Genomic DNA, 21,883 nt, shown 5'->3' with positions numbered 1-21,883 from the left:
TAAACGGGGCAAGGAAAGAGGGTGGTGGCGTTGAAGATAGTGGGGAGTGGATGGCGGTGGAGCTGGGACTGGCAGGAAGCTGATGGCTTAAATGTGAAGGAAAGGCAGAGGGAGGAAATAAAGCAGGACCTCCAAGTTTTGAATCGAGCCATTAGATGGATGATATTGCCATTAACCGATACAGGGAAGACAGGGCTGGAAGGTGGTGCTGGGGTGTTGAGGGAAGGGAACAGATGGCATAAATGAGCAAAGAGGCCCTGGTGATGACTGTGGCGAGCAGAGGCAGTCTAAGGCAGTTACGAGCGAGGACTCTGGAACCAGACTGCTGGGCTTGAATGTGGTGTGCAGGTGGGTACCTCTCAGCACCTCGGTGTTCTCACTGGTAGAAAGGAGGACAGTAGTACCTACCTCATAGGATTGATTTGAGTGTTAAATTAGTTGATGGATATAAAGCTCTTAAAACAGTGTGTAACATGTAGTATACTTATATAAATGTTATTTGAGGTATTTTTTTTTTCATTGCTATAAGAGAAGTGTTTGTTATTCAACTCAGATGGTTGCTGCCATGGAGGGTTAGCTGGTGTTTCAGGAAAATGTGGAAATACATATTTATGTGTGAAATTCCTTTGCTTTAAGTATTCTCAAACATCCTGTAAGCCAAATAAAACATGTTTGTGATTGCCAAGTTAGGCTAATTAGCCCAGTTGTGTGTTATTTTTCTACAGTAACATTCAGCTCCTTGGGTGTAAGCCTGGAGAAGGCAGATAGTTGGGGTTAACTGAGAGTGAGGTCTTGCTAGTTGAATAGAAGAGGGAGAGTGGACCCAGGACTCAGGGTTTGCAAGGGCAGGAGGTAATGACAGGCCATGGCAACTAGGTGGCCAAGGAAGTGACTAAACATAGTGTGGGAACAAAATGCGATCAGGTCCGTGGGTTGGAAGTCTTAGTGAAGACAAAGAATTGTTGAAGTGGGGTTTTTACCTTACTCAAGATGGAAGGATAGAAGACTGTGATCAGAAAGTGTGATATTTGAGTTTTCACGTTTGGAGTTAGTATCATTAGCAATGATGCCAAGAGACAGTAGTGAACATGGGGGAGAGTCGTTAGGGTGGGTGGAGGAAAAGGTGGCTAGAGTGTCCGGCTAGGGTTGTCTGGTCAACTGTGTGAATGCAAAGTTCTGTGTTTATAGGAATGGCGGTGCAGAGGAAGACAGTGAACTATAAGTCAAAGCATTAGTGAATCAGGGATATGATCAAAAGATGTGAAGATGATAGCAGTGAGGAGGTATAGCAGGAGGTAATGGCGTGTTCTCCAAAGGATCTGGGTTTTGACCAAGAATGGAGGAAAAAAAATACTTTTAAAGCTACAGTGGGGAAACAGGGGGGAGCCTTCTCCTGGTCTCTGAGACACATGGGATAGGAGAGATACAATAGACTGTCTTTGAGAGCACTTCAAGGGAAGTGATCATACCCAGGGAACAGCCAGGTTTCAGTTGAGGAGCTCAGGAGCATTCAGAGAGGAGATGGAGCATGTAGGAGCCTCACTGATCAAGTTCTAGGCCTAGGAAAGGGTTGAGGAGGAAGATGATCGATGAGGGATTGGAGTAGATTAGGTAATGGTCATAAAAATGTGGATATGAAAGTCCTGGACTTTTGTAGGTGAGTAAGACAAAATTTTGCTGGAAGTCTCTTTTAGTTAAAAGACCATTTCTTGACATGCTTTACTGACAGCTTCTTTCATCAGGCTGTGGGGTAGACTCTGGTCTGCTGTGGAATTCTGTGAGAGTTTCTTTTTCCTCAGTACGATTTGCACTCCCAAGGGAGTCTGTTCCTGAGGTCAATTTCTTAAGAGTATGCTCCACTCAAACTGCAAATGTTTTTCTTAAACAAGGCTTCTGTCTTTCCCTGTATGCTTTTGTGTATCAGGATGTTTGGGATAGACAATCAAGAGTAGAATCTTGAAGGTCCTTTTAATATCCATTCTTTTAAATAGAGCCTAGACAGAGCCCTGAGCAACCTCTTTCCTTTGAGGCCATTGTTAGCCTCTACGTGCTCTGTACTTAAGGGCCCCTTTGACAGCAGAAGGCATTCTTATCTCTATACTGTGGTACAGAGGTTGTAACCATTCACTGAACTGGAAGGGACGATAGAAGAATAGCAACTGAGGGGGAAAAACAAACCTTAGGTCAGAAAGCAATGCCTGGAATCAGAAAATGAATTTTTAGAAAATTTAGCTTGAGTGAATGGACTTGATTTATTTCGAGTGTCTTTCCCTCACTAGACACTATGCTCTGTGAGGGCAGACTGTTACTACTTTCCATTGTGTCCCCATCACTTAGCATAGTGCCTGCCATGTGAGTCTTCAGGAAGTTTTGTTGAGTGAGTGGGTGAAAGTTTAGGATAAATGTAATAAGCCTTTTGTCTCCCTCCCCCCAACAAAAAATCAGCTGTTCTAGAAGTGAAATTACAGTGACATTCATAAAAAGGGTCTGGCCTCGGGGAGCTTTGCCAGCCTTGTCTCCCACCCCCTTTATCTCTTACCCTAAGCAGAGTTACAGCATGATGGGAGAAGAGTGTTTGCCGTCTTAAGCACTCTTGCTTACATGTTGTTCTTTGCCTGTTATTTCCCTTCTGATTTATCTGCAAGTTTTTCTCCTCCATCAAGGACCAGGTCAGACACTGTCTATGGAGCCTTTCCTAGTGCCCCCAGCTGAAAGTCAGCTGTATCCTCACTGATGGCATCCTTCATATTTTGCTTCATAAACAGGGACTGAGCTTGAAAATCACTCTCTCTCCACATTGTCTCAGGGTCTTGAACATAGTATTCAATAAATCTTGAGTTAAGTCCATTTGGGATGTTAACGATAGTATAAACTGTTGCATGGAAATTTGTAATTTAAACATGGTGCACCAGTGAAGGGGAGACCTATTTTCTCCTTTATTTTATGCCCTCACCTGTTTTGTTAATTAATGTATCTTCGAGTCTTTCAACATTTTAGGGGGGAAATGTTATTTAAAACACTTTCTCAAGACACCCTTTGAGTCTGGCTCTTAGGAAAATAACTGCCTCTCTCCATGTGTTCCAGTGGCCTTCAAATGCAGCTGGAACCTTGGGAGGGTTACAGCTTCCTGCAAGAGCCTAAAATACTGAACTGCTATTGAAGACGGCCCCCACCTGCACCCCTGTGCGTAAATAGAAGCAGACCCTGATTTGGTGCTGGAATAACATGAAGTTGAAGGCAGACTGGGTGGCCTGGCTGTCGGAGCCAGGATTCCCATTTACATTAAGAGCTGGTTCTGGACCATTTTGAATTATTGACTCATTCAGCTCTGCAGAAGGGCCAGAGTAAAAAATATGCATCTGGTCGCTCAAGGTTAAGTATCCAGGTTGGAAATCAACCTGTATCACTTTGAAAATTGTCATGGAAACAAGCAAGTGTGGAAAGGTCTCAGTGAATAAAAAAGGCCATTATGTAGTGAGACGTAATCCCTATATAATCTTGTTCTTAAAGTAAGGGTTTCAATGTGAAGCCTAGCATGTGGGGGCACATAAAATCCCAGTAGTTGCCGCTTTCCCACTCCATGCCAAGCTCTGTTCCTTCTCACCTCTGCCTGTTCACAGCCAGGTGCCAGTGTGGGCTTTCAGTTTTTGATCGAACCCTATGTTGCAGACATTAGTAGAAATCATGTTTCATGCATTTAATGAGTAGTTCTCTTACGCCTAAATTGTTTTCTAGATTGAGCTGTTTAATTAATTTAAAAACTTTTTATTGGAGAATAACGTATATATGGAAAGCTTATAGGTGGATAACTAGTTAAATTTTCACAGATTTTTTTTTTTTTAAAGGGTGTATTGAGAATTAATCCAAAGAAGTTTCATGAAGCCTTCATTCCTTCCCCGGTAAGTTCAATAACTTTATAATAAACTTAATGTCACATTTAATTTTTTAGATGTGCTCTGAAACTGAAATCATATATTTTAACTAAAAAGCAGAGTAGTAAAACAAAATTGAGGATGGGCAAGGATTTGTTTCAAATTTAAATAAGCAAAATTTGCCTTTGGTTAAAAACCCCCTCTGCCAGTCTTAAACTCTCACTTCAAGTGAAGGGGATGGCATTTGTTACTAGGGCTGCAGCGAGCAGCTGAACCCACACAGACACCCACCCATTCTTTAGTTGGACGCCCTTGGTGTATAGCTTAAAGGGATTTATGGGTTTTTCCACTGATTTAAGTTAATCTTTCCCAAACAAATATGCTATCTATTTTCGATCTACTGTGTGAGCTAATCTGCAAATTTGTAAAAAAAAAAAAAAAGGTGTAATGTTTTTTTCTTTTGGTCAGAGTCTCTCACTTCACTTTTCTGCAGGTGATAGGACTTGGTGCAAGGCTTTTCACTGTTGGGTCTTTATATCCTTTCTTCCATTCATGACTCATTTTACCAGGGTCTCTGCTGTTCAGGGAAGTTCACTCTGACATATAGTTAGCAGGAGGTCTCTGGATAAGGCTTGATTATGCAAAGCTAGGAGAGCAATATTCTCAAATTCCTGACGTGACTTTTCCAGGCTGTCATAAATAGGATAGCCGTAGAATTATAGACATTTTAACAGTGGAAGAGAGCATAGGGATAAACATGAGCTTACTGATGAGAAAATGGAGTACGTATATGTATTTCAGTTAACATATTTCATGATGTTAAATGACAAATTTAGCGAGAATACAAGTTCAGTCATGTGCTTCCCAGGTGGTGGTGGTGTTCCAATAACCTTAAGACCTGTTCTTAAGCTCAGTTTAGTTCTTTTCCCTCCTTGCCCTATAGAAGTCAAGGATTCACATTTGTATCTCAAGTTCCATCTTACCCAGTGGATTAGATAAAAAGTATCACTGACATGTCACCTTGTTCTCTCTGAATCCTATTCTGCTCCAGTGACGGACCATGTTATATATTCTGATCCTGGTACTTTGCACAACTGAGCTTTGAGGCAGTGACTTAGCTGCAAGAGCAGGTTCATTATTCCCGGAAGCACAGTTTACATGGTGTTCGATTCCCGGCTTTGCTCATAAGATGGAAATCACATTCAGTAATCATAAAAATTACCCATGAAAATTTCTTAGGAATATGCCATGTTGGAGACAGATAATCTCTCAGTAAGTCCAGCATAACTAGCATTTTCTCTACTTTAGAAAGTATAACTGTTTCTTCATTGGCATACCAGTTGAGGGAACTCAGTTATAATAGGGGCCTGGTGTATGAAAAACATGGGTTTTTAAGTATGAGAATCATAGCCAGTGGAGTAAGGAGTTCATCCTGAGAGACACCTGGGAGCTGAGCAGATTACAAGCCTCCCATCTCCTGTGTACACTAAGGTTTGCTGGCATTGACTGGAATGTTAAGGGGAACTACATAGCATTTTGAAAATTTGACTACTTGCTTGTTTTCTTCTCTGAGTACACGGTATTAAATTTCCATAAGTTAGATCCCTGATAGGCTGGTTCCTGACAAGTGGAGGGCCTGGGACAAGAGTACAAATGGAGGCACACATATTTTATATTAAATATTTAGAAGTTATAAATCAAACTAACAGGTAAAATACATTCGTGACAAATAAAATATATTTCTTGTTAAATATACCTCTGTGTACCTGGGTTCAAGTGTAGAATTCTCAGACTGCTTGGAGCTCCATCCTGAAGTGTGGCCATATGGAGGGTCTGCCTCTGGCCTGCCCCTCTTCCCTTCCCAGTCCTGGCTCCTTGTCCCCTCTTTGCTGTCTCCACTGCACCCCCTCTTCCCCATTCAGTGGGGGCCCTTGCATGCACCCATGTGAGCATCTTATCCCACATGTCCAAGTTCTGTCCACATGCCTTAGAAATACCTGCCCTTTAGCCACCTGTCAAGTCCAGTGGGTGCCACCAGTGACTGTGGTCTGCCTCTAGGCAGACAGACCTGGGGAACATGCCTGTGTATGCCTTGGAAGTGGGCTTGGGGCTGATTACCTCAGGGATGCACATCCATTTGGCCCTGAGAAGTCTTTACCTATGGGGAAGAGTGTGACTGGAAAAGGGCCAGAGCAAAGGTCCTCTAAATTGTGGCACCTAGTTAGGTTCCTGTGAGTTAAATTCATCTAATTTACATGTGCAAATGATGTGTTGGCACAGTTTAATTTGGCTTGTTCAAGGAAGTTAAGAAACAAAAGTTACTGATGTTTCAAAAGGCCAGGTTGTTCTCCTACTTGAAATTATATTCCTGGCATGTCCTATTCAGAATCTTTTAGACAGTCGTGATATTAGAATTGGTTTATTTTTATGCCCCTTATTCTCCTATTTGGCCACTAATGGAATAGTGATATTGTCTCAGAGGGAGAAAAAATGCTAAAGGATTCACCTCTAAGTAACTAAGAACTAATTGTAAAAGCTCTATCAAGGCCCAGTTTTAAGTTTGGTTGTAGATACTAGAACAATCCTACATTCTAGTTTTATGGGTTTCAGTGTTAGAGGCATTCTAGAAGGCATTGAGGAAGGAGATAGTAGAGGCAGTGAATTATATGTGGATATATCTCACAACTACCACTGGTCTCGATTTATGAGTGTACGTAGCACATGTCCACTTCAAGTGTGAACTGGTATGAACTGGAAAAATGCTCACAGGTGGACTAGGAGTAGAATATCAGAACCAGGGCCTGAATGTTACCTGTCCCCTGCTTTAGCAGGGCGAGTAAAGACAGGAATTGTTAGAAAAGAAGATGTAGCCATTGCTCTGACAATAGGAAATTGAAAAGTTTCCTTATTTGTAAAACTAGCAATGGATTAGATTGTCTAATGTTCCTTACAACTTTAAAATTCTAAATTCTTGGGGCGCCTGGGTGGCACAGTCGTTGAGCGTCTGCCTTCGGCTCAGGGCATGATCCCAGCGTTGTGGGATCGAGCCCCACATCAGGCTCCTCCAGTATGAGCCTGCTTCTTCCTCTCCCACTCCCCCTGCTTCTGTTCCCTCTCTCGCTGACTGTCTCTATCTCTTCATATAAATTAAAAAAAAAATCTTAAAATTCTAAATTCTAATTTAAAATTATAAAGTTTTTGGAGAGGCAAAAATAGACTAGATTTGATTATTTAGGTTCTTAGTGACTCTAAAAACAGTTGTGAATTTATACAATGTCATATGCTATGTTAAAATATCTACTTACGTCAATAGGCTAAGAACAGTGAATTTATCATCACTTTGTTATTAGAAAAGTACTTCATTTTGGGGGATGCTGACTTAGGTTCATTATAATTTCAGCTGATAGAAAGTTGATTTTCATTTTCTTTTGACAAAGCCAAAATACATGGGAGAAGTCACTTAATATGTGTACCTGCTGGTCTTCTGGGGTTCTCAGTAAAAGTAAGATAGAGTTAGAATAAACCCATGTGACTTTCAAGCAAACCAAGATAAATTGATATTATTGAGATGCCTTTTTATCCTGTTTGGGGTAAAGAAGAGAAATGGGATAAAGAAGAGAAATGGACCAGATACAGAACTTTGGCTTTTTACAAAAAGCACAGGTTCCATTCTGAATTATGTTGGTGCAAGAAATTTTATAACTTTTTTGTGCATCTTGTCATGGGAGACACTCTTTGAACGACTGTGGAATTTATTTTGTCCAAAGGGAGCTATTCCATTGATAGAATGCTCTTGGATTGTCCTCCCTGCTTGAAAGCCTCCTAAGTATTTAGGTAGATTACCCCCAGATCCTATTATATTTCTTCTAGGGTGGTTCATTGTCCATTTTCCTTTTTCTCTGTTCTTCCTGGTGGATAGAGCTAGTTTTTGACATTCAAATAAAGAGCTGAACACTTTAGCCTTTAAAAGTAAAGTGGGAGGAATCGAACTTTTAATATTGAGTTGTTCCCAAGTTTATGGTCTTTAAAATAAGAGATTCTGCAATAGATACGGACTTCTGAATGAATCCAGTAAGAGCTGAGCAGTGATGCAATACCTGGAGATTTGTGTATTGTCTGAGGTTCAACTCAGCCCTGTTCTTCTTGGTTTCTTGGGATGGGAATGTGACAATACCAGTATCTTATCATCTTAAATCTCTGAGCTCTGGGGGTGGTGTACATGCTTATGAGAGAGGTATTTTATTCGATGTGTTTTGACCACATGATCATGGGTTGGGATGACCTCCAAACAGCTCTCTCTTCATTTCGGGAAAGTTGGAGAGACCCTATTGCTACATAAATTGCAGAAGGCAGCTATTGAGGACCATGTGCCACCCTGCAGTTGTTCACGTTCTATTTAGTGGTTGCCTCTTCCTTATTGCTCTGAGGAGCTCAATGTGAGGTCAACTGCAGTGATTCTGTCTTTGTGGCTAACACGGTAGTGGTGCCTCAGGGACTAGGGTGGCTGAGGTTTGGCAACATGTGCAGGCCACAGCTGTCATCCCATGGTTAGGTTGGAAGTTGAACAGAAAAACTGTTCTAAAACATCTTTTATGGTTTGTAATTGGAAACTGTAAAAAATGCTGAGTGTCTAAAGTCCCATTTTTGGTGTTGGTGGGGCAGTTTTGGTGAATTTGGAATGCTAATTTTAATTTTAACTGAAGTGTTACAGTAATCACTTTTAGTCTGTTGAGTGTTAAATCTTATATATACCAAGTGTCTCTACTAGAAAATTTTGAGTGGTGGTTTTCTAAGCCTGTTTGCTATTACTTCCTTTAAGAAAAATGAACATTTTCCATGTGCACTTGAGAAGAATGTGTATTCTGTTGCTTTGGGATGGAATGTTCTGAATATATCTGTGAAGTCCATCTGGTCCAGTGTGTCATTCAAAGCCCTTATTTCCTTGCTGATCTTCTGCTTAGATGATCTGTACATTGCAGTGGGGGAGGGTGTTTAAGTCCCCTATTATTATATTATTATCAATGTGTTTCTTTGATTTTGTTATTAATTGGCTTATATAATTGGCTGCTCCCATGTTAGGGGCATTAATATTTACAATTGTAAATTGTTGGATAGACCCTTTAATTATGATATAGTGTCCTTCCTCATCTCTTATTACAGTCTTTGGTTTAAAATCTAATTTGTCTGATGTAAGGATTGCCACCCCAGCTTTCTTTTGATGTCCATTAGCATGATAAATGGTTTTCCACCCCCTCACTTTATTTATTTATTTATTTAGAGATTTTATTTATTTATTTGACAGAGAGAGAGACAGCCAGCGAGAGATCCCTCCCACAGGGGGAGTGGGAGAGGAAGAAACAGGTCCCAGCAGAGGAGCCTGATGTGGGCCTCGATCCCAGGACTTTGGCATCAAGCCCTGAGCTGAAGGCAGATGCTTAACGACTGAGCCACCCAGGCGCCCCTCCACCCCCTCACTTTAAGCCTGGAGGTGTCTTTGGGTCGAAAATGAGTCTCTTGCAGACAACATATTGATGGGTCTTGCTTTTTTATCCGATCTGATACCCTGTGTCTTTTGAGTGGGGCATTTAGCCCGTTTACATTCAGGGTAACTTTTGAAAGATATGAATTTAGTGCCATTGTATTGCCTGTAAGGTGACTGTTACGTATATTGTCTCTGTTCCTTTCTGGTCTGTGTTACTTTTGGGCTCTCTCCTTGCTTACAGGACCCCTTTCAGTATTTCTTGTAGGGCTGGTTTGGTGATCACAGATTCTTTTAGTTTTGTTTGTCCTGGAAGCTTTTTCTCACTCCTATTTTGAATGACATCCTAGCTGGATAAAGTATTCTTGGCTGCAAATTTTCTCATTTAGCACCCAGAGTATATCATGCCAGTCCTTTTTGGCCTGCCAGGTCTCTATAGGTATGTCAGCTGCCAATCTAATGTTTCTACCCTTGTAGGTTACAGACCCCTTGTCCCGAACTGCTTTCAGGATTTTCTCCTTGTCTCTGAGATTTGTAGGTTTCACTATTATATGCTGGGGTGTTGACCTATTTTTATTGATTTTGAGGGGGGTTCTCTCTGCCTCCCGGGTTTTGATGACTGTTTCCTTCCCTGGATTAGGGAAGTTCTCTGCTGTCATTTGCTCCAGTATACCTTCTGCCCCTCCTCTCCTTCCTCTTTTTTTGGGATCCCAATTATTCTAATATTGTTCTGCTTTATGGTATCACTTAACTCTAGAATTCTCCCCTTGTGATCCAGTAGTTGTTATCTGTCTTCTTCTCAGCTTCTTTATTCTCCATTATTGGTCTTCTGTATCACTAATTCTCTCTTCTGCCTCATTTATCCTAGCAGTTAGAGCCTCCATTTTTATTGCATCTCATTAATAACCCTTTTTATTTCAACTTGATTAGATTTTTGTTCTTTTATTTCTCCAGAAGGGGCTTAGTGTCCTCTATACTTTTTTCAAACCCAGTTAGTATCTTTATAATTGTTATTCTGAACTCTAGTTCTGATATCTTATTTATTTTTATTTTTTTTTAATTTATTTTTTAAATAATTTTTATTTTGTTATATTAGTCACCATACAGTACATCCCCAGTTTGTGATGCACTGTTCCATGAATCATTATTTGCGTATAACACCCAGTGCACCATGCAATATGTGCCCTCCTTACTATCCATCACCGGCCTATCCCAATCCCCCACCCCCCTCCCCTCTGAAGCCCTCAGTTTGTTTCCCAGAGTCCACAGTCTCTCATGGTTCATTTCCCCTTCTGTTTACCCCCCTTTCATTCTTCCCTTCCTTCTCCTACCGATCTTCCTATTTCTTATGTTTCATAAATGAGTGACACCATATGATAATTGTCTTTCTCTGCTTGACTTATTTCACTTAACATAATCTCCTCCAGTCCCGTCCATGTTGCTGCAAATGTTGTGTAATCGTTCTTTCTGATTGCTGAGTAATATTCCATTGTATATATGGACCACATCCTTCTTAATCCAGTCATCTGTTGAAGGGCATCTCGGCTCCTTCCACGATTTAGCTATTGTGGACAATGCTGCTATGAACATTGGGGTGCATATGACATCTTACTTATATCCATACTAATTAGGCCCCCTGGCAGTCAGTACTGCCTCTTGTTCTCTTCTGAGTTTTTCCGTCTTGTCATCCTGTCCAAAGAAGAATAGATGAGTGAGAGAACAGAATACTAAAATGGCAACAACAACCCCAGAGAATGATACACTAAACAAATGAGAAGAGACCAAAAACCAAAAAAAAATAAATAAATATATATATATATATTTATATCAGACAGGTGCACAAAACAGAGCAATACACTGGATCCTGTGTGTATTTTGGTCTGTTTCTTAGAAAACTAGATCCCAAAATTTAAAGAAAGAAAAACTTATCTATGTACAAAAATAAAATTAAATACAATGAAAGGATAGAATGTAATTGTAAAAATGAAAATTAAAAGACCAAAAAATAAAAACGGAATATAAACAGACAGGTGAACAGAACAGAGCAATACACTGTATCCTGAGTGTATTTTGGTTGGTTTGTTAGAAGAAACTACATCTCAAATTGTAGAAAAACTTATATATATACAAAAATAAAATCAAATACATTGAAAGGATAGACTGTAACTATAAAGATGAAAATTAAAGACTAACAAAAAAAAAGAGAGAGAGACTATGGTCAGACAGGAGAAGAGAACAGAGCCATACACTAGATTTTGGGTGCATTTTGGTCTGTTTGTTAGAAGAAGCTGTATCCCAAATTGTAAAGAAAGAAAAACTTACACAAAAATAAAATTAAAGGATAGACTGTAACTGTAAAAATGAAAATTAATAAAGATTTTTAAAAAGAAGTTGATAAAATAAGAAATTCATTGAAAAAGGAAAGAGAGAGACACCTGGGTGACTCAGTTGGTTGGGCGACTGCCTTCTGCTCAGATCATGATCCCAGGGTCCTGGGGTCGAGCCCTGCATGGGGCTCCTTGCTCGGCAGGGGGCCTGCTTCTCCCTCTGCCTCCCACCCCCCCCTTGTGCTTTCTGTCTCTCTCTCTCTGACAAATAAATAAAATCTTTAAAAAAAAAAAAGGAAAAAAAAAAAGGAAAGAGAAAAAAATTAAAATTGAAAGACCAAAGAATTGTGGGAGAAAAAACCCCATGAATTCTATATACTACGTTCCCCTACCGTTGGAGTTTTGCAGTTCTCTGTGATTGGTAATCTTGGTCTTGGCTGATGTTCTTGTTGATGTGGGGGAGGGGCCTGTTGTGTTGATCCTCAGTCGTCTTTGCCCCGGGGCAGAATTGCACTGCCCTTGCTAGGGGGCCAGGCTAAGAAATCTGCTCGGGATTACTTTCAAGTAGCTTTGTTCCCTGAAGGCTTTTCATGCAGCTTTAGAGGCTGAGAATGACAATGGCGGCCTCCCAGTCTCTGTCTCCTGGAGCTGAAAGCTCAGGGCCCCATTCCTCAGCATGCCCGCAAGGAAAAGCACTCAGTCACTCCCTGGTCTCTGTACTCCGCGCTCACCCAGCCTGTGACTGAGTGTTTCTATCTCAGGCACACTACCCTGTTTAGAGTCTCCAAGCCCCGCAGACTCCTGCAGCTCACAAACACGCCACTCCTCCCTGGGGGAGGAAGGGGAGTCTCCTGGCGGGGCCCCTGCTCCGGGAGGATTCACCTGACTGTGCGGTTCGTGGTTTAGGGCAACCCTGAGCTGAGAGCCCACCCCTGGGCTTGCTGATTGCAGCTGGCTTTCCTGCTCCAATGCCTAGGAACTCTGGTGCATTCAGGCACCCCCCATCTTCCTGTGACCCCAAGGATGCTGAGACCACACTGTCCCTAATGTGGTTATTTGTAAGCATGTGATTGAGGACAAAGGTGTCCATGGCTTGTGTTCACGGTGGGGAGTTCACTCTGCTCCTCAGTCATAGAGCTGGAGGAGTGTGAGAATGTTTCATGAATCTCATGTCCCTTTCCTTTTCTTCTTTGCCTTCTACTGAGGTCTCCATAAGAGCAACTGCATTTGCTTTCTCTGTCATTTTCTCAGCAGGAGGATTATGTTTTTGCTGGTTTTTTCCTTAGAGAGCTCAAATCCTGGAGCTGGTTGTTGCTCCTGTCCTCAGTGGGTTTTCTGAGGGGATTGTATTCTGTTGTTCTGTTTTCTTGCAAACCTTCTATGTTTTACCCTTCCTTGATACTTAAAAAAAAAATCAGTATAGAAAAGGTATCATCATGCTTTATTTATTTATTTATAATTTTTTTTTAAGATTTTATTTTTTTATTTGACAGAGAGAGAGCCAGCCAGTGAGAGAGGGAGCACAAGCAGGGGGAGGGGGAGAGGAAGAAGCAGGCTCCCAGTGGAGGAGCTCGGTGTGGGGTTGGATCCCAGAACCCTGGGATCACGCCCTGAGCCGAAGGCAGATGCTTAATGACCGAGCCACCCAGGCGCCCCCATTATGCTTTATTTTATTTAAAACAAGAAAAGATAACTTACTCCTTTCTCATTTCAGTTATGAAAGCATGTAGTCTCAGTTTTTTGTTTTATGTATTTTTGTTTGTTTTTGGTCTGCCTGTTGGAGATCTTCTCTTATGTTTTTGAAATTTTTTTTAACATTCTGTTAATCGTCTTTTATGTGTTTATCCCCATTTCTGTTAGTTCCAAAGAGACTGATTTCTTAGTGTTCTTGTTAAGTCAGTGGACAGATTGTAAAGTCTTCAGTTTTTAAACCAAGGAAGTGATTTTTGGTTCCAGGTCTTGGTAAGCTGACTATTTTCTCTCTCCAACCTAGGATGGTGATCGAGACATTTTTATCGATGGGGTTGTTGCTCGTAATAGAGCCTTGAATGGGGATCTGGTGGTCGTGAAGCTGCTTCCAGAGGAGCAGTGGAAGGTGAGTTAAATTTTTCTTTTCTAATAATACACTACTCAGGGCCTTTTTATTCCATGGTGCATCCGTGAGACATCATAAACTGGAGCAGTCACGGACTCCTAAGGTCCTGTGGCTGCCGCAGAAGCAGGCCATGTAGTGTGTGGAACTTAGAAGCATCTGGTGGGCAGACACCTAATGATTTAAGCTGTTTTCCTTGCTCCCTCCCTATGATCTGTCTTCCCTGTCATATGCCTTGCATTGGTTTCTTTGATTTTTAGGATAGAAGAAAAGCTTGCAGGACACATTCAGACTTCCGATATATATTATTTTCCCACATTTAATGATGGGAGAACTGAAAAGACAAAGCTATGGGCATGGTGGCAGTCTTCACACATTCTTGCTGCCTCTAAGGGAAAACCCAGGCAACATATACCTTGTTCTACAGGTTCCAGTTTGGAGCTTCCCCTGGTAGACAAAAATAGACTCTGTCTTTTTATAAAACAAATATCTGGTGGCAGAAGAAAATGTTCTTAACCTGAGAATATCCTGGGTTTCAGTCTCCATATATGTCTGTCAATTGAAAAGAAAAATGTGGCTTTTGACGATTGTTTTAAATAAAGGTCAGGCACTGGAATGATTCATGGTAGCAGTTTCTTTGAATTGTCATGTAGAACTGGCAATTGTGTGTCCAAGTCTGGGTTTTTCTTTATAGCATTTCTGCATATCTTTTATTTTATTTGGCTCAATTTACTGGTATTGAGGAATATGGTGTTATCTTCAGTGAGAGGTACTGCAGGGATTAATAGAGTGGGCTTTTAGGCTAGGCTCATTGGGTGTGAATCCCATTTCTGCCACTCATCTGTGTAACCTTGGGCGAATTATATAACCTCTCTGTATCTCAAATGCCTCATCTGTAAGATGGGAATAATCATAGTACCTACTTCATAGGTTTGTCATGAAGATTAAATGATTTTTAGAGTGGTGCCTGACCCATGGTAGCAGCTCAAGCAATGTCAGTTTTTATTATTAGCTTTTACAGAAATGGGAGAAATACTACCTTATCTCAGAGCTTTGTTGAGACATAAATTTGTTTTTATCTGATAGGGCTAGAATAACTGAGTTAGACCTATATGCCAGGCATTTGTAGGGTGTAAGAATGTTAATAATGATCAAGAGAGACATAGCTCTTGCCCTCATGGAGCTTTTAGTCTGATGGGGAGTGCATGTAGGAAGAGACAGATAACTAATCACACACAGATTTAAGGGTAATTATGATTACTGCTGTAAAATTAAGTGCAGAGTGTTTTATAAGAGTCAGTTATCCTAGTCCCGATCCCCCAGCCCATCCCCAGTTGCTGCCAGCTGTGGTTATATCCTCCCTTGATTCCCCAAAAGCACAGGTAAGGGTTGGTTCCAGGTCCTAGGAACATAGATTGATTTAGGCCACTTCCTCTTTTCTGAAAAGCATCATCTAGCACAGTATTGATGGGAGCTAAGAAGATAAGAGGAGTGCATGAGGGCCTGGTCAAACTGAAGAAAGTATTCCTGGAGGTCATTTGAGGGAGTAAAGAGGCAGAATTAGAGTGAAGATGATCCTTAGAAGGAACAAGAAAGATGGTGGTTTCCTTTAACTTAAGGAGTGAGAATGGGTAGAATAGAAAGAAATCGATGAGTAATGAGCAAACTGGGTGAGTCTAGACCCAACCAGAGTAGATGTTGACTAGTTGAAGAATTATAGGAATGGAGAACGTATAGTAGAGCACCTGTTGAGCTCTGCAGAGGTGGAAGAGGTTGATCCAGAAAGAGCAAGGCCAGGGCGCTTGGGTGGCTTAGTTAAGTGTCTAACTCCAGCTCCGGTCATGATCTCAGGGTCCTGGGATTGAGCCCTGCGTCACATGCTCAGCAGGAAATCTGCTTCTCCCTCACCCCCTCCCTCTGCTTGTGTATACTGTCTGTCAAATGGATAGATAAAATCTTTGGGGAAAAAAAAAAAAAAGAGCAAGGCCAAGTTGCCTGGCATCCTTCCTACCTTGGCTGTGGCAGGGGATGGCTAAAAAAACCAAACATGAATACATAAATCAGCTGCATTATTTTCCTTGTTCTTCACCCCATTTATATTTAAGACCAGCAGGCACAGCCTTTCCTGCTATTGTCAGATGCACTCTTGCTTTGGACAGGAAGCCTAAGATGAGAGTAGGTTGGAGTTGAAGGTGTTTGTTGTTGTCAAATTGTAGAAGGACAACTTAGGACTTGGGCGTTCTTATTTTCTGCCTTGGTGCCTTTGCTTCTAGACAAAAACCTGTACCTCCTTTGAGACTCAACACAGCAAAGTTGTGTTTTTACCCAAGAGGCCTATGTTTGTGATTTTATAATTCCTAGGTGACTGGAGCTAGTTAAGCAGATAAGAATTTACTGAAATTCTTATAGTGTTCCCACAGTCAGTATATTCAGGCTACGTTGACACCGCTTGTTTTTCTATTTTACAGTTAATATCTAAAGGCAGAAGAGATTAAGGGCCAGATGGGAGTTTTAAGCCAGGGAGTGACGTGGTCTTATTTAGCCAAAAATCGCTCTAGCTGCTGTTCGGAGAATGGAATGTAGCGGGGGAATATGTGTTGGCATGGCCAGCTAGGTGATGTAGAGATGGAGAGAAGTAGGGATACATTTTAAAAGCAGAGCTGATGGGACTTGAAGATGGATTTGAGGAGTAGGGTGAGAAAGATGGTGGAATCAAGGATTAAGATTTTGGTTTAAGCAAAATGGGTGAGTAGGATGTCATTAATTAAAATGAGGAATAGTAGGGAAGAGCATGTTCGGGTGCAAAAATTATGAGTTCTGCTTGGCCATGTTAAGTTTTAATTTCTTTTCAGACGTGCTAATAGAAATGTTGAGAATATATGGAGGCCTAGATGGTTCATTACTCATAAACTCTACTAAACATTTAAAGAAGAAATAATCCAGAGTCTACACAAATGCTTTCAGAAAATGCAAGAGGTGGAAATCTTTTTCAGCTCATCCTATGAAGGCAGCACTGCCTTAATATCAAAACTAGGAAAAGAGATTATAAGAGGAGAAAGTTACAGACCAGTACGCCTCACAAACATAGCTGAAAAAGTCCTCAACAAAATATTAGCAAATAGAATCCAGCAACATATTCTATTAAAAGGATAATACAATATGAGCAAATGGGGTTTATCTCAGGAATGCAAAGTTGGTTTAATATTTGAAAAGCAATTTGATGTAATTTACCGTATTAACAAACTAAACACCATATTTCAGTCAATGCCATCATTTTAATAGACGTAGAAAATACAGCTGACAAAAGTCCACAACCATTCGTAATAAAAACTCACAGCAAACTAGAAATAAAAGATTACTTCCTCAGTCTGGCAGAGAACATCTAGGAGATATTTATAGCTAACATTCTTAGTAAGGTGAAAGACTTTTTTTTTGTTTTTCTCCAATATTGGGAATGAAGTAAGAATGTCCCTTCTCATCCTTTTATTCAACACTTTATTTGATATTCTAACCAGTACAATAAAGCAATAGAAAAAAAAGCGTTCAGGTTGGAAAGGAAGAAGTAAAACTCTCTTTATACTCAGACCATGTGATTTTCTATGTATAAAATCCTAAGGAATCTACAAAAAGCTGCTAGAAATAAGTGAGATTAGCAAGGTTGAAGGACAAGTTTGATATAAAAAAATCAATTGCACTTCCACATATTAGAAATGAGAAATTGGAAATTTAAAAAATTTATTAAAGTATCTTTTTAATAGGATCAAAATTATGATATACTTAGGGAAAAATTTGACCAAAAATGTGTAAGACATGTACAGTAAAACTATAAATATCACTGGGAAAAATTACGTAAGACTTCAGTAAACAGTGAAAAATACCATGCTCATCAATGAAAAGACTCAGTATTGTTAAGATGCCGGTTCTGTTCTGATTGATCCCAAAGAAAATCATAGCAGGCTTATGTTAACAAACTTATTTTAAGATTTGTATAGTTGTGCAAAGGGCCTAGTATAGCCAAAACAAAGAAAAACAAAATTGGAGGCTGCATATTGCCTGATTTCAAGATTTACTATAAAGCTCCGGTTAATAAGATTGTGTGGTAATGTCAAGATAGACCTATAGATCAATGGAACCAGAGTAGAGAGTCCTGAAATAGACCCATACATATATGATTAATTGATTTTCTACAAAGGAGCCAAGGTAATTGACTGGGGAAAGGATCTCTTTTCAACAAATGTGCTATTACATTTGTATAGCCATATGAAAAATAATGAACTTTGATCCTTACCTTGTACCATATGCAGAACTTAACTTGAAATGGATCATAGATACAAATGTTTTTGTAAAAAGTATGAACTTTCTATAAGAAAAAGGGGGGAAAATTTTAGTGATCTTAGATTTGACAAATATTTCTTAAATATGAAACATAAAAGAAAAAATAAATTTGACTTGATCAAAAGTGTAAACTTTTGCTCTTCAGTAAACACTGTTAAAAAAGGCAAGCCACAGACTAGGAGAAAATATTTGCAAAACATTTATCTGACCAAAGATTTTTATCTAGACTTTGTAAAGAACTCTTGTAAGTCAGTAACAGACGACTATTTAAAAACCATATTAAAGATTTGAAGAGATACTTCACTAAATAAGATATATGGATAGCAGATAAGCATAGGAAAAGATGCTTGACATAGTCAGTCATTAAGAAAATACAAGATAGAACTATAAAACTGCTAGAATGACAAACATTAAAAAGATTGACCAAAACCATTGTTGAGAAGGATATGGAGCAACTGGAACCCTCATCCGCTGCTGGTGGGACTATAAATGGTAGAGTTGCTTTGGAACACAGTTTGGCAGTTTCTTAAAAAGTTAAGTGTTTCCCTGCCGTGATCCAGCCGTTCCATTCCTGGATATTTACCTTAGGGAAATGAAGGCGTTGGTCTGCATAAAGACTTGTGTATGTATTCATAGCCCCTTTTTTTTGAATAGCCCCAAACTGGAAATAGCTCAAATGTCCATCAGCATGAAAACCAATTTTGCTATACCCATTCAACAGATACAACTCAGCAGTTGAAAAAGTTGATACATGCAACAACATGGATGAATCTCAAAATAAATTATGATGGATGGAAGAAGCTAAGCAAAATAGAATACACTCTGTATAAGTCCATTTATATAAAACTCTAGCAAATGCAAACTAATTTGTATGGACAAATGGCAGATCATTGGTCCGCCTGAGGCAGGAGTAGGAAAGATGGATTACCAAGGGGCCCCAAGGCAGCTTTGAGGGTGATGGGCCTGTTCGTTATCTTGAAGGGATAGTTTCAGAATCGTGTGCATAAGTCAAGACCAGTTTGTGCACTTTATTTTATTTTTTTTAAAGATTTTATTTGTTTATTCGACAGAGATAGAGACAGCCAGCGAGAGAGGGAACACAAGCAGGGGGAGTGGGAGAGGAAGAAGCAGGCTCACAGCGGAGGAGCCCGATGTGGGGCTCGATCCCATAACGCCGGGATCACACCCTGAGCCGAAGGCAGACGCTCAACCGCTGTGCCACCCAGGCGCCCCCAGTTTGTGCACTTTAAATGTATGCGCTTTATTGTATGTCAATAAAGCCATAAAAATGACTGAAAATGAAGAAACAAACAAAACAAGATGTTTGGACAAATGAACCTGCAGCTCCAAGGAAAGATTGAAGCTAGAGATGTGAATTTGGGAGTCATCAGCATATTTGTCGTGTTAAAGTCCTGCTAGTGGATGAGATCACCTAGAGAGTGTAGCTGCAGGAAAAAAGGCTGAGGATTGATTGAGTTCTTGAGTGAATGAGGATTTAGAGGTCAGCTGAGGAGACCGCATAAAGACCGTGTCCTTGCATCAGGGGGTATGAATCATGGCGGTTAAATTTCATCTGTGTCTAAAGCAGTAATCAATGAAATTGAAAACAGAAAAGAAAATGTTGGTTCTATGGTCAAATCAATAAATCGATAAACCTCTAGTACAACTGACACAAATTTTAAAAGGCACAAGTCACCAATATCAGGAATGAAATAGGGGATGTCACATATTGCAAACGTTAAAAAGATAACTTTTGTAAAACAAAACAAAGCAAAAATTTCAGCTGTGCCTGGTTTAGAGAAAAGGCTGATGCATTCTGAGGGTGTAGAGGGGCAGAGGTCCAGTGAAATGGGTGTCAAACTCAGGCATTCATAATCTGTGTGATCTGCTCAAATCTAGGAAGGCATTTCTTGATCTACTGGATCCTGAGCCCTCTCTTTATTGATAACATCCTCTTGAGCAGGGATTGGTGTGAGTACAGAGAGAGGCTTAGACTGGCCAGGAAGACCCTTTGAGCTGCTGGTAGTTGATGAGGGGGAATGAAACCCTCTTTAGCTTTCAGAAGATTTAGAATGTAGAGGCCCAGGGTTCCTTGCTTGTTCTTTTTCTGTGGAGCTCCTAAGGGTCTTCACAGTGGCTGCCTGACAATTGCTTTTTATGTTAGTAACCCCACTAGGTATGTCTCCCAGGCCTCATTAGTTAAGAGTATTTCACAGCTTCCCATTCTGAAGCGGGGAGCCTTGTTGGCTGTAGCCCACCTGTGACAGTTGTTGGTGACAGGGTCAAACTAGAGAGAAGAGAATATTCAGACTGTCCTCAAGCATCCCTGACATGTAGAATATAAACATCTCAAAGCATACTGGCCAATTGTATTACAGGTTTGTTAGTACAAAAGCATATTGTTATCAGAGGAATCTGTAGTCAATGGTGTGAGCAAATGTGAATTAATTGGATTATTCATCTTTGCTTCTTTATGCTTGTTGTGCTCACCCCTCTTGGGTATGTAAACTACAGGGCCTTTGGGGTTTTAGAAAAAACAACAATTCTTTTAGCTGGAGTAGTAAATAGTCAATTTCTTTCACAGCATGTTTTTTTGGCAAAATAGATAGCTGTTAAAGAACCAAGCTGTGAGGCAGTCATAAACAATAATTTGCTCTTACATAACAATTTTAATTTTAGAATTCTTCCACGTTTGTAGTATATGTATATAATTTTTATTACAGATGTCTAATGAAGGATAGTTGAGAGGCAAAAGATAGTTTCTTCACTTTGCCAGTTGGGACATTAGGTGATTTGTTTGAGAGCTTGGAGCTTTTGGCAGGACCAGGGAGTGGAATCCAGATCTCATGACTTTTAGTTTATGGATCTTGTGGGATTTTTTTTTTCCCCTTGTCTCTCTTTCTCTCTCTGTGTGTGGGTGCACGTGTTTTTCTAGGCTGAGGGTCTGTGGTTTTCCTCAGGTTTTCAAAGTGGGGGAGACATGTCCTTCTTATGGTAAGGAGCTGTTTCCCGGATCCTGATGATTCTGCCTAGAACTGTGCAGGGTACCTGGTGGCTTCTCATCCTCCTCCCACCCTGTCCTGTACTTGAAGCTGGAGGTACTATCTGGAAAGGTCACAGGCTTTGCTGTTAAGGAGCTTGTTGGCTGGCTGGGATGGGGATGGGAACAATTGGAGTACAGCTTGCAAAATAGCAAGAGCAATCCATGTTGTTATGGGAGCATCACACTGTGAGAGAACTGGGGAATGTTTCCTAGAGGAGGTTACATTTGCAGTGAGGTTTGAAGGATGGGAATGGAGAAGAGAGGTTTGGTTTTGTTTTAAGATAAGTATGCCTTGGGTTGAGAACAGTTTGGTAAGAGAGGATTGTGAGCATTTCCACTTTCAGGGACGAATATGTGGAATAAGGCTCTCCCCGCCGTGCCATTGGCTGAGGGCAGCGGCCCCTCTCCCAGCGACCCCGGACACTGGGGAAGAAGAGCAGTTCTCAAGCTCCTGTCCTCCAGGGAGACCAACAGCCTTGGCCCCTTTGGCAGAAGCCCACAGATACTGCTTTCCTCTGTAAATGCTCCTCCTCTTGCGATTTATCTGATCTTCGTCCTGCCTCTTGCATTCTCTTTCCTTTCCTTCCTTCCTTCTTTCCTCTTTCCTTTCCTTGTCCCATCAAGTTCATCCATAATCATTAAACAACCTTGTCCTTCATCTTTTTTTTTTGTTGTTGTTAACTATACTAAGTTTATCCTATGATTTTCCTTCTTTTAATACTCCAGTATAGTACA

General features: G+C 40.5%; 1 protein-coding gene across 3 annotated transcripts in view; it reads left to right on the top strand.

The window, feature by feature from the left end:
- DIS3L2 (DIS3 like 3'-5' exoribonuclease 2) overlaps positions 1–21,883 on the top strand; it is a 339,465-nt gene that overhangs the window by 55,327 nt on the left and 262,255 nt on the right. For all 3 annotated transcript variants that reach the window (XR_005837101.1, XM_008690555.2, XM_040639041.1), the window contains exons 4-5: positions 3,846–3,899; positions 13,672–13,773. Coding sequence is in view for 2 of the 3 variants with exons in the window: in XM_008690555.2 (XP_008688777.2) it covers positions 3,846–3,899; positions 13,672–13,773 (156 nt within the window). In the remaining variant the exon portion in view is untranslated. The remainder of the gene's footprint in view (positions 1–3,845; positions 3,900–13,671; positions 13,774–21,883) is intronic.

Source organism: Ursus maritimus, unplaced genomic scaffold (genome assembly GCF_017311325.1).
Source record: "Ursus maritimus isolate PB19 unplaced genomic scaffold, ASM1731132v1 scaffold_1, whole genome shotgun sequence".
Taxonomy (NCBI): Eukaryota; Metazoa; Chordata; class Mammalia; order Carnivora; family Ursidae; genus Ursus; species Ursus maritimus.
The sequence above is the reverse complement of the archived record's forward strand: the minus strand, read 5'-3'. Positions and strand labels throughout refer to the sequence as shown.